At 34.6% G+C, this 13,279-nt stretch overlaps 2 protein-coding genes across 3 annotated transcripts; one reads left to right on the top strand and one right to left on the bottom strand.

Annotated features, from left to right (window-relative positions):
- Positions 1-16: 16 nt before the first annotated feature.
- On the top strand, positions 17-4,754 carry LOC110837285 (uncharacterized). 2 transcript variants are annotated; one of them, XM_022079224.2, is made up of 4 exons: positions 17-143; positions 532-1,485; positions 2,395-2,595; positions 2,983-4,754. In XM_022079224.2, exons 2-4 carry the CDS (start codon positions 541-543, stop codon positions 3,364-3,366), a joined length of 1,530 nt encoding a protein of 509 aa, XP_021934916.1. In that variant the 5' UTR covers positions 17-143; positions 532-540; the 3' UTR covers positions 3,367-4,754. The 2 variants fall into 2 exon arrangements, with proteins under 2 accessions (XP_021934916.1, XP_021934915.2); XM_022079223.2 differs by having other exon boundaries at positions 94-154.
- A 3,019-nt stretch (positions 4,755-7,773) lies between these two features.
- PCNA (Proliferating cell nuclear antigen) lies at positions 7,774-13,097 on the bottom strand. Its single transcript, XM_022079274.2, has 5 exons — positions 12,657-13,097; positions 11,082-11,247; positions 10,826-10,970; positions 9,919-10,058; positions 7,774-9,359 (listed from the first exon to the last, which is right to left on the bottom strand). Exons 1-5 carry the CDS (start codon positions 12,875-12,877, stop codon positions 9,246-9,248), a joined length of 786 nt encoding a protein of 261 aa, XP_021934966.1. The 5' UTR covers positions 12,878-13,097; the 3' UTR covers positions 7,774-9,245.
- Between the last annotated feature and the right edge of the window lie 182 nt (positions 13,098-13,279).

The following is a 13,279-nucleotide window of genomic DNA, read 5'->3' as shown; positions in this document are numbered from 1 at the left end:
AACAACCAATACCGATCGATGATAATGAAAGCGTATGATTGGTTGTTCTATTTGAAAATCGATAATGCGCACCAATGATCGATTTTTCATTCCCGCAAGGACAGCGTGTTTGACAGTTTCGAAGAGTTCTCTGTTGATAAAGGGTGGGTTCAGGGTAATTTATTATTGTTATAAATCTTTCATATGTGTAGTACTAAATAGTTATAACCTTACCTTGTACGGCTTGTATAATTCGTGGATTTCACTATTTTTGCAATTGTATTGTACCTTACTCCTACTCTATAGAAGAATTTATTCAGTTTAAAATTATTAAATACTGTAAATAACCTTAACAACAATGACTTTTATTTGTGCCAAGTGTTTGTATTCGTACTGTGACGTGTGTACCACATCCTTGGCTTGTGCCACGAACTATGGGATGTTATATTCTTTGTATCTGTTGAATGAAGGGTGTGGTTTATTTACGCATTTAATTAATTTACATATGTATTTAAGTGACATATTTATGTAGTAATTTTTTTCTGCCTTTAGGACTCAAGTATGGCAATTGCTGTAGCAGAGAACTTCCAGTTAAAATGGCATAGCTATGGAGCCCATCTTCACACATCTATCTCTACATTACTCCAGTCAGAATCATTTACAGACATAACCCTTGCTACAGTAGATGGCCGGCAAATTGCTGCTCATCGCTTTGTTTTATCAGCATGCAGTTCATATATAAAACAGCTTCTTCATGCGGTTTATCCGGGTACAAACAGTCACCTTCCTCTTGTTGTAATTTTGCCATCTGAAATCAGTTATCGTATTCTGAGGATCCTTATTGAATATATGTACAGCGGAGAAGCAACCGTTAGCTATGGCCAGCTGGATGGAATTTTGAGGGCTGCACATATTTTGGGGATTAGAGGACTTTGTAAAGAGAAAGGGAACCATGGAAACCAAAATATGCAGGAAAAGAACAGAAGATCATCTGACACTGAGCAGCAGAACTGTAGGAGAAATGAAATTGTTAGTGAAGCAAGTAACAGAAAGGCTGGATCGTGCACAAATAGCAGAGATAAAAATTCAAAACATGTGAAGAATGATAACACTAGCATAACAAAACCTAGTAATCAACGTACAAATAATGTATCTTGTGATGAACCAAACAAAGGACAGGGAAAAAGTGGTGAATCAAGTCAGGAAAAGGTAGATAGTACACTAACTGAGAACGAAGTAATTGGTCAAATTAATGGTGAAAACTGCAAAAATAATGTTATGGAGAAAAGTGATTCAAGTGCAGAAAGGAGTGGAATCTCAAAGGTTACAACTGCTTTAGAAACTTTTTCTGAAAAGCACAACACTGGAAACAGAATAGAACTAGATCCTATGCAACTATTGGTTAAGCAAGAACCAATTGAATGGGAGGATACTGAAATAGAAATGCCCTTGGCAGTGACACATGATAGTGACAATCAGATGCATACTGAGATGACAATTAAGCCTGTAAGTATTTAAGAAATAGGAATCAATATATTTTACCTGTATTCAGGGCTCCAATATTACACTCATCATGGTCTAATAAATGGTAATCAGCAGTGAATATAAAAGTGCTTGCATGATCCTGGGCATACAGGTAGGCTGATTTCTTAAGTGGCTTAGATTTCATGAGTATATCTAGAGCGTTGTATATATTATTTCTGAAGTCCTACTGTCAGGAGTTTTAGAAATCCATTTGGCCAAAAAGAGTGACAGTTGTATTCTGGAGAGAAAATTGTATTGATATGTCATTTTAGTTACTTTTTACAGTATCTATATGTTATAATCATTCAGTAATATGGTTACTGAATTTAAGTATACTTTGTCAAAGCAGGGATGCAGAAGTGCATTTAGTTGTTGCTGAGCATGAATTCTGACATTTTTTTTTTAATTCTGTCAACCCAAACTTATTTTCATGAACTTTTAATAATGGCATCTCATTTCATTATGAGAAAACTGAAGACTGATTTCTCCTCTCCTACCTCTTTAACCCCCTAGTACTGCCATACTCAGAATTATATCTGAGTTTCACCTCCAACTCATATAGTTGTGCTTTATTAAAAAATAAGTTATTGTTGATCTGACACAAAGTAGTTCAAAGTTGAAACATGGCCCACTGTTCAAACGAACAGAATGAATGACTAATAGACTGTGCTGAGAATGAAGAGCAGCAAGGTGATAGGTGAAAGAAACCAGTCATCCTTTCATAAAACAAAGGTTATAAAAATTTATGCTCATCTCCCATTCAACTTCAAGAAAAATGCATCACACCATCACCTTCCTTTGAAATCCCATGCCAAACAGGAATTAATTCAATGCACAACATTTTGCTGTACCAACTTCTGTTTGATGCTGGAGTCTAATCAACTTTTGCAGGAAATCTTCCACACTACAGCTGGTGATGATGATGATGATGATGATGACGATGATGATGAAGGGACACTATATTCTCCTCTTAGTTGTGATCTCTGCCAGAAAATGTTCACTACACCTGCTGAATGGGTACGGCATATTGAGGCCCATCCCGAGAACCAGCAGCAGCAGCAGCGTGGGAGACGTGCAGGGAGACAATCTCGGGTAATTTTTTGTCGGTTATCTGGCTGGGAATAGATGTTTAAGAAAAGACATCTTCCAAAACCTCCTTTTATTAACACTTCCTTTCTTCACCTTGAAGGACTGCAGAGCTAGCTGTTAATGTATCAATATTAGTAATCATAGTCACTGCTTAAAATTACCCACATATAATGTTCATTGCAAATGCTGTGATTCAGAATACATTGGATTATTCATCTCTAATTCAACTGATAGCCTTGTTATTGACTGTGGCTAATAGGATGTTCTCTACTGCTTGATGCTATGGTGTGCCAAATTTCTTCTGTAAAAATAGCACCACTGTATGATTTAAGAATTTGAGATAATTTATGTATGTATTTATGATATGTTGTTTTACAACAAATGCTTCAGGATCTGGAGAATGGAAGCAGTATTAACCAGCAGGCATATGCAGAATTTCCACCTCTGCGATGCGAATTATGTCAGCAAGTTTTTACCAGACCTGCAGATTGGGTACGTCACATTCAGACCTCTCATACTGAAGAACAGTTAGCAATCAGCAACAACTCTTCAGCACATGCTTCTAGGTTGCGGCGAGGTGGCCGTAAACGTTGCCAGATATGTAGCAAGACATTCCCATCTCATGCTTCAATGTTGATCCATCGGCGCACACACACAGGAGAGAAACCTTATGTTTGTGCAGTGTGTGGCAAAGGTTTCAATGTTAAAAGCAATTTGTTGCGTCATTTACGCACATTACATGACCGCATAGTCAGCCCTTCCACGGTTGAGTGAGTGTCATTAGATAGAGCCAGGAAGCGGCAAACCCTTCCCCTGGCACACTCAGCATTCAGATCCCACTCTAACCTAGTAGGCTATTTCAAGAAAGGATTTATGCCCAATACAAATTGTATCAGATTGCAACAACTTCATAAGATTAACATTTTAACTAACTTTTAATTTCCAACTCCTTGCAGTTCGAATACTTCGAGATGTCAGTTAAAATTCAAAAAACAAAGTTGTGTGAAGATATTACAGTGCTTACTTTCTTTCAAAGCTTCAGTCTGTATGGTAAGGCTAGCGAGAACTTTATATTAGTAATTTTGTTCAGAACTTATTAGGGGGAATACACACACACATACAACTGACATGACGATACTGTGAGCCTGCCTTCCTTATTTATATATATATATATATATGTGTGTGTGTGTGTGTGTATATATATGTTGGAAAACTGCAGTCCATACAGATTCCAGATGCATTCTTTGCACCTTGGCATTTTGAATGCTTATAGCTGTTCTTAATAGTTTCCAAAAAAGAAACTGGAGCAACCTGCAACCAAAACTTATGTAGTTTCTACCATTACTACCTCTGAAAAGCATGAACAAGGAAATAGTATAGCATAGTTTGATATAGAGCCTTAACTCTAAATCTCTATATTATGAACTAGTCAATAAATGCAACATATGCATGTTGTAATTTATCTTACTGTGTTGATAGAAGTATTTATAAAATAAATATGTACCATCGTTAGAAAATTATAATTTTACACTTATATTTATTTGTAGTTTATTTAATGATGCTTTTTCAGTAGCTCAGACTCTATAGCATCGAATGAGAGGATGATGATGAATTGGAAAGGATGTGGTCTTGGCCTAATTTAAGGTACTATCTCAGCATTCGCCTGGAAGAACTGAGGAAAACCATGAAAAAACCCAGTCAACATAGTTGGTCTCTGGGCCAAGATTTGAACCCAGGACCTCCCAAATATGAAGCAGGAGTGTTAACCACTTGATCATATTTGGTTACACTTGTTGAAACATACAGATGCATAGGCATGATTTCCCTCATATACGTGCAGTTTATACACATGGTGCAAAGGATGCACAAGGAAATTAGGCTAAAATCCATGTATGGCCAGACCATGAAAAGAGTAAAGCAGGTAAAGTCATATTCTTCAGTACATTATACCAAATGAAAGTACATACTTACATTGTACTATGGTTTTTGGAACAAAAAAATACATGTTGATATCAAAGAAAATTAATTGCTGAGCATGGTAACTCAGTAGATAGTACTGTATTTGCAGTGTAATTACCACACTTTTGTGCCATTTTGTTTGTTAAAAATGAGGATGTAACAAGTATGTCAGATACTGAATAAACCTGGTTTGTCATAATGTATTTCTATTGTCAGAGAAACTGGTAGGCCTACTCCTTTTTTAGAGAAATTGACATAAAATTTCCAGTGGATGGTAACACAGTGCAGTTATTTCTCACACAAAAACACCATTATTAAATTGGTTAACTTCATGCTAAGACAAGATATTTAATATTGAAACAGTTATTAAAATACTGAAAAGAATCCCATTGATAAGAAAATGGATTAGCACAAACAAGTGACATATATGTAAAACTGCTTTATGCCTCTTGACCTCAATTCTCAGGACAGTGTGTACATTGGAATTGGCATTTAATTTTAAAGAAGTTAATGTTATTAACATAACTTTCATTTCAACATTACAGATGGTGGCAACTTTCATCCATAAGTTGCTATGGCCAATGTAACTGTGCAGTGCAGATATATCTAATCTTTGACACCAGATACTGTAATCAGTTTTATTAAAATTTGTGAAACCAAAAGTACTTTATTGATGTTATCTGCTGGAAACTTCAGATAGTAGTTTATTCTGTATGATCAGTAACAGTTTCATATCTTAAAATTCCATGGGAGAGGGAGAATTATGCAGTAAAGAGAATTATATTCCACTTCACCACATGTTTTGGTCAATTTTAGACCATCTTCAGAAATCACAGCAGTTGCTACAAACTAAAATTATCATATTTCAGATTACCAGCATTGTAATCTTTTACATGTTAATTCTGTATTCAGTGTCCAATCCATATTACATATCCTTGCATATTATAATTCAATAATAATCAGTGAAACAAAAAATCCAGAATACTGTTTTTCAGTAGTACTTTTTAATACTGATTACTCTGCATCATTAAGATACAGGTTCATATTTATGTGGTAGAGTTCTGTTCCTATATAGGACCTAAATAGAATAAGATAGCTCAATAATATAGTGCTACATGCTGAATGACAAAGGTTCAATTCCTAGCAGGGGCAGACATTTTTCTTTTTCACAACCACCACGTCCACAACTCTGGGACCCGACCAGACCAATTCAATATGTATCAGGGCAAAACAGTTTGAGTATGAATCCTTACCTTTGTTGCCCAAGTCTTAATATGTTCACCTTTTACAGTACATAAAACTGTACAAAAACTGGAAAACAGAAGTCAGTAAGCAAATTGAATAAACTGTGAAGATCAATCCAGTGTACTTTGGTACAGCTTTCAGTCATGATAGTCTGTCATGGGCAGTATGTTATGTGGACATTGGTCCATTGTTTGGCTTACAAGGATATATGTTTCATAGGATGACTCTGCCTCCACCTTAATGTTGAGGTAAAAGGTACCTATACTATGAGATGTTCGATAAATGTAGTCATAACTAGGCACTGAAGTAGGTCAAGTATGAGCTACATGTACAAAAAATAATATAAACTGATAAATCTAGTCACTAGAATTATGTGGAGAAACATCTCTTTGACAGTAAATCTACATATGCATTGGAATATAAATATACTATACATAAACTCTTGATCACATTTGTATGGACTTTGCTTATATTAACATCTCAAGTCTTACTGGAAACAACTTGAATAATAGGAGGCCTATAATTCTTTTTATTATTAGTATTGTCTGAATGTGAGAACAAGTACTATATTGATCATACTTGGTGCTTGTAGTTTATGTTAGATACTGTTTATTTGATTTTGAGATGTCTTTTTCCTGAAACTTTATGAATACTGAAAACAGACTCTTACAGCAGTACCTTCTATTGGAATCATCTGAAGCTAAATATATATTGTATGTGCAAGTGTTATGGCGAAAGTAACAGAAAATCTAGTTAAATTGTTTTTAGATATCTGCTATGTTAAAACCAAATTGTTACTCACAGTGACACAATTCCCATACTTCTCATGATACATTGCCATACATATGTATTAGAATAGGTTTCACAACCTGCAACCTTCCAGTATGTTTTATGTGGCTCATATATTGTCTTTATACTGTCAACCTGTATGGTGAAAAATAGTTATATCAGAAAACATGTTTTTTTTAATATCACCAGTATTTGGCAACACCTATTGCTATGAGAAACTTTTAGCTGAGGCCTCAATTAAGAATGTCAGATCAAGAACTGATGTGTCATACTGATGAACATATGGAGGGATGGATGTGAATCATAGAATTAATTAAAGCTGATACTTAGTGGTAGCATTCTTTTTAATAAACTAATGGAATTTCAACAAAATCCCTTCATTTACAAACTTGCAGTCCATAAGTTAATAACAAGGGGTGAATGGGACCCCAGTTCTGGAAAAGGCCGAGAACCGCTGCATGAGAGGGATGACATTAAAATCCTATTATATCACACTAAAATTCAGTTTATATAAAACTCACTTGCAACAAGGTTTGGCCAACACTGTTGGATCAGGTTCTGTATCATTTGTCAAGCATGTTTGTCAGTGTCCTAAAATGTACACTGCTTATATAATCTACATATCTATTTTTAAAACAGTAAAATTCAATTTGCACAGCAGGCCAAGCACAGTACCAATCAAAAGATTACAGGTATGTATGGACAAGGTAATCCAGAAGCTCAATATAAATTACTTTAGAACAGAGAGTTACATCAGCAAGCATATTATATCACATACCAACATTAAGTGCTTCAATAATGAAGTGACAATTTGTTGTAATGCATAAGTTTTGGGCATATGATAACATACAGTTCAAAGTCCTATGCTGAAGAAAATATTGTTCCAAACTTAAAAGGGAAATCTTAACAGAAAAAGTTTCTGCCTATATTCACCCAAAATTAAGGGTGGGCACTTGTATGTTCATATTCCTTAATATTAAATAACATTAGCATGCTAAAATACCCCTGCCATAGATTTTAAACTTGTGGTGTACTAATCTGTGCCACAATATGATGACCTTAACACAACAGGTAAATGTTTAACCATAAGTGTATTAATATGCTTTACAGGGATTTGAAACTGGTCTTACATCTCAATCATATGAAGGAGTTTTAAGGATAATATGTTTATAAGAGAGACTAACTTGCTACAGATCAAACTTGTATATTTGCTTTTACAAACTTCTACTGTTCAGGTCATTACATCAAGATGGTCAAATGAACTTTACAGCACATAATCATACCTAAAATTTCATATGAATCCATTTATAAAAACGAATGTTCAGAAATCAGTACAGTGCAGACTATAGGTGTCTCACAGTCAAATAAGTATTTATCATCAGTATTTCATAATATGAATTCCTTATATAATTCAGCCATTTTTATTGCCTTGTTTCAACAACAAGTTTGTAAATGAAGTAATAAACATAATTTTTATTCAGGTATGTGTGTTGTCATTACAAAATCTGTACTTGTAAATGTATACTGGAACAGAATATTGTTACATTGAGTAACTACAAAGTGAAATGCAAAGAAATAATTCTGAGCAATCAATTTTTAGTAAACAGGGAAAATATAAATATAACTAACCAATTTACTTGGTTTTTGTCTTTACAGAACCAAAATGTTAATATTTGTGATGACTTCAAATTCATCTTTGCAAACTGCTGTATTTATTGCAAAGAATGTGAATGAAACACCACAATTCAATTTAGAAACATAATTGTGCTACCATGATTAGAGAAGTATGACTGGAAAGATGATGTAATAAATTAATTTACTACCCATATTTCATTATTAATCTTCAAGCATGTATAAAAATCACACACTTCAAATAAACAATGCAGTTTTATTCACTAACAATGTTGGTTTTGTAATGTGTTGTAAAAATACTGAATATTCTGTCCTTGTGAAAAACACTACACACTTTTCAACAGGCAAAGCAAACAAAAATAAACCAACACTCTCAATAATAGAAACTGTAAGTGTTCATGTAAGGCCTTTCATACAGCCTTTTTTTTCCCTTCCCTGTGAGATTAATAAGAAGCAGACTGCAGTTTGAATTTAGGAAAGTACACTTTTAGCAATAAAACAGTAATTATGTAAGACTTGAGGTTCTCACAGCGGTGAGTATGAAGATATCCGTCTTCTGGGTTATTGCGCTGTGTAGTCTGGTCGATGTTAACCAACGTTTCAGAGGTCATACTGCCTCCGTCATCAGGGCCCTGATGACGGAGGCAGTATGACCTCTGAAACGTTGGTTAACATCGACCAGACTACACAGCGCAATAACCCAGAAGACGGATATCTTCAAACAGTAATTACATTGTTATGATATCAGATGGTCGTTTATTTTTGTCAGTGAGTTGTGACTGATGAAATTCTCTATATGATTTGACACACATTATATGAAATATTCACCATTCTTCACCATATGAATATAAATATGCAGTGAACTAGGATGCAGAGAACTGCAGTACACCTATTTAATGTATAATGGTTGCAATTTCTTTGTTAAAGCAAAAAACCACAGAAGTGAACAATCTGTTCAGCTCCATTCAAAAAAACAAACACTTTCCATGGAATGAGAATATGCTAATTATAATACAAGAATGGAAAATTCAATTGTTATCCTCATCTTCAATTTTGGGAGCAAGGTAATAACGAATGTGTCCGATTTCCCCAATTCTATACTCCACTACCAAAGGAACATCAGGTGACATTGACAGCTGAACCTAGAAGAAAAAGAAGTTGAATTATTCAACATGTTATATGCCGACCGCCTTCCAAACTGCAGAGAAATTCATTCACATTCTACAGCACAAACCACAGTCCTAGCAAAGGCCTCAAGATGAATATGAATTACTGATATTTTTACTAAATCAACAAAGTTCTAATACCTAAAGATTACTGATGACTGAATTTCATATCAACCAACTTTCAAATTATGCACATTATGAAGCATGTATAGTCCTTGGCTGTAATCTTGAAACTTGCAGGGTGAAGGAGGAAAGATAGCATCAGCCTTTAATGCTTTGGACTTCCTGCATTCCTTGCAAGTCTCAAGATTACAGTCATGTACTGTAAAACTATCTGCCTAAGTGGAAAATTAGGCAATCTGAGTTATCTAGCTGTCAATTATTATTTTACTATAATGGGTACACATTACATTCTTCATATGAATCTACTTGTCAATGAATCCTAAAATAGCTTCGAGCAAGAAATGAAATATTACATGAGCATCATGACGCAAACAATACGTTGATGAAAAAGACAGCAGGCACAAATGCTTACCACATTAGAAAGAGATGTTGCCTTGGTGAATGAATTCAGGTATCGTGATGCAAAGGTCAGTGTGACAGGCTCTTGCATTTCAACGGTGACTGCAAGTTCTTCTTTATCAACATTGCTTGTCTGGGCTAATTTGATGTTTGCTGTACAACAGTGGCAGAATTTATAAACTGTACTTACCCAAACCTAAGAATAATTTTGCCCTAATTTAGCAATCTGAAAGAGTCAGTTTTAAATCATGCACAAAGGAAAACATTTCATTAGAATCAGTAAATGTTTACATCACCAGCATTATAAATTACTCAACATTATGAGCACTGCTGTTATCCATAGTACAACCAGCTATAACTAGCTTAACTATATACATTATTTTTCAAGTATATTAAACACTGACTGGTATTTAACTGTACTCAGCATTTGAAATGGAATATATCTTTCCATGAATTTAAGTTTTGAGACAAAAGCACCATATTATTCAGGTAAATAGCATAACACCTACGGTTTCTGATTCATTCACATTCACGCCACCAGTAGGAATTATACATTTTGTTGACTACGTACCATCAGAATTAGGTATCCATAAATTTTAAATTAAGTTGTCAGATTAATTGTAATGTATCAACATATACATGGCCAGACCGACACTAACCTGGGTGGCATGGTGTTTAGAACTTCTTGCATATTATTTTGATAGTTTTGAACCTTTGCATATTATTATGTATGATTTTCAAATTTTTGAAGTGTAATTCTAATTTCAAGGTGTAGGTGACAATTTCAGTGTTGACAAATAAATTTCTGTGAATGCTATTTCCATCCTAAATTGACAGAAAATTTGTGCCAGCCTGCACATTCAACTCAGCATGTCTGGTCATAATCTTCATAAATTCTATTCATTCAACACATTATGTACCTGAACCAATGTCACCAGCAGAAGAGAATTTAACTCCTTCCTTAGTGCAAGAAATAACAACAGATTCACCAAACTGACTCAGATCTCGGCAGATTCTGGCAAACTCCCCAGCAGGAAGACGAACAACACATGCATACTCTGTCTCCTAAAAGTAAAAACAAGAGTGATACCAAATTAAGACTGATAGAAACTTTTAATTTATAAACAAGTCATAGCATAATGTAAAAGGGGGGGGGGAGAAAAAAAAAGAACTTACTGGAATCCCAAGATGTTCCTGGTCTAGATTCATCAGTTTCATTTCATAATCTGAGACTTTCTCTTGGTTTGGGGACTCAAAAACAAAGGTAACAGTGTCAGCATTGTCCTGTGCTTTCATTGTTACAACATCCTCATTAGCAGCACACTTAAGAATCTTTGTCATACTGCAACAACAAAATGAATTAAAACATTCAAGTTATAATGTAGTGGTTACTACATTGAAACTGATCACTTTACAGTTGGAAATCACAATTCTGTCTGTTCCAACTGGACATCAAAGGCAAAGGCATTCCTGAGCTTTAACACTATGAAGACATGTGAGGGGAGGGAATGTAAAACTCCATGCATTCTTTAACTTTGGCACTAAATATGGAGATAACAGTCAGTTTCTTGCTACTATCAATTCACCCCTGAAATTCAATAATTGAACAGGAAGCTATGATGCCCAATAGACAGCACTGATATAATGATAAAGAAAAAATCTGAATGACAGGAATCAACCCCAGTTATCCAGCAATAGCCACTTTACTTACCTGACAAACATACTATTCACAGAACATATGTTAAATACTATCAAGAAATTACTGCACAGGGGAAGAATTATAGGTATTATAATTCAGTAAATATGAAGAAAAGGATCTATTTGTTTACACAAATATTATTATAAGGCCATCTCTCCCACTTAAATGTAATATAAAACATCATCAAACCAGACAACTCAAAATTAACAGTTCAATCTCTTCACACTTTTACAGTATAACACTATAAATTTTCTACATGCTTCCTTTATGTGATGTACATAAATCCCAATCCTAATTCCAGATCACAAGACTGATGACAAATTGATGTTTTTCTTTCATTTTATTTTTGAAGTTACCTGAACTATTGGTGAATTAAGTTAGAAAAGAAACTGCCTTAAATCTGGGGTTCATACTAATCATTCTATTAATTTCGGTGGTAGCAACGATAAGCATTGTCTTTGTACCCTCACTGTAATATCAATAGGTAGAGAAGACTGGGTAGGTTATCACAGGCTATGTATATTCCAGGGACTGTAAATAAACCTCAGATTCCGTAACAGGAGGATTTGGTCACCACAATTTAATACCACAGTATGTTCTCCCAAATGAGAAAAATTTTACACATGTTGTGTCACATAATTAACCGCATAATTCCAAGATAGTGAAACCATCATATTTGCTGGAAAATCGAACTGTTCACTATATCACTATCCTCACATAAGTCTGTTAATGAATTACACTATACAAAAGAGGAAAAGCTTCTATAAACTGAATCTGGTGACATGTTTGGTTAGGTTAGGGTAGGTTTATGTGCCAAAATGACAATAAACCAAAACAAGAAAATTAATTTACGTAACAAGTCAAGCTGTTATATTAGGTTTAATGTGAAGGAAAATAAATAAAACTATGTACCTTTATTTATTATACATGCAAAAGAACGTAGCTTAGAGATGGCTTTGGTATTAAATCCTATCACTCAGTATACTGTATGGCTTTTAGTGACTATACATCAACTCACAGTAGCTTAGCAGTTTATTCTGCTCAGCACTTACCTGCCCAAATTCATGCCCATAGAAATATTCCTGTCACATCGGTATTTGTCAAATCCATCACTTCTTAAATTCATAGACACTAAGCTAACATGTGAATTATCCATCGCCTGAAGCTGAATTCCGGAATCAGAACAATCAAATGTTGCTTCATTAAGTAAATCTTTTATAGCTTCCAAAACCTTCTTTAGGATGGAACTTTGCACAAGACGAGCTTCAAACATCTTCAGTGTTCCCTTCTTTATAACGAATTCCCTAATCAAGAAAACATATAATTCATACAATACGCACAAAACTCGCCTTCCTTGCTACCTGCTGTAACCTTCAATACAGTAAAAACATAAAGACTACGCGCCTAACTCAGAAAGAATTAGTCTTCTTTCCTTCTGATTGGTAGATTGCTGGGCAAATGCGAGCGCCAAAATGTGGTAAGAAGGAATATCGAGAAAGACGCATCGATTTAGTCAGCGCCATAATGTGTGAATATCGATATAGGAGTATCGATTTGGAATCATTAGTGCCAAATGTTGAAAATAATGTTTCTTTATTTTTGTAATACGGCCCTGAATCAGCTGCAGAGGTTATTGCATAGAATCTCCTATTACTGGCCGATTATTAAATATTTA

This window comes from Zootermopsis nevadensis, unplaced genomic scaffold (assembly GCF_977971745.1).
Source record: "Zootermopsis nevadensis isolate Lab colony 2312 unplaced genomic scaffold, Znev_1.0 Znev_ptg000010l, whole genome shotgun sequence".
Classification (NCBI taxonomy): Eukaryota; Metazoa; Arthropoda; class Insecta; order Blattodea; family Termopsidae; genus Zootermopsis; species Zootermopsis nevadensis.
Note: the sequence above shows the minus strand (reverse complement) of the source record. Positions and strands in the feature narration are given on the sequence as shown.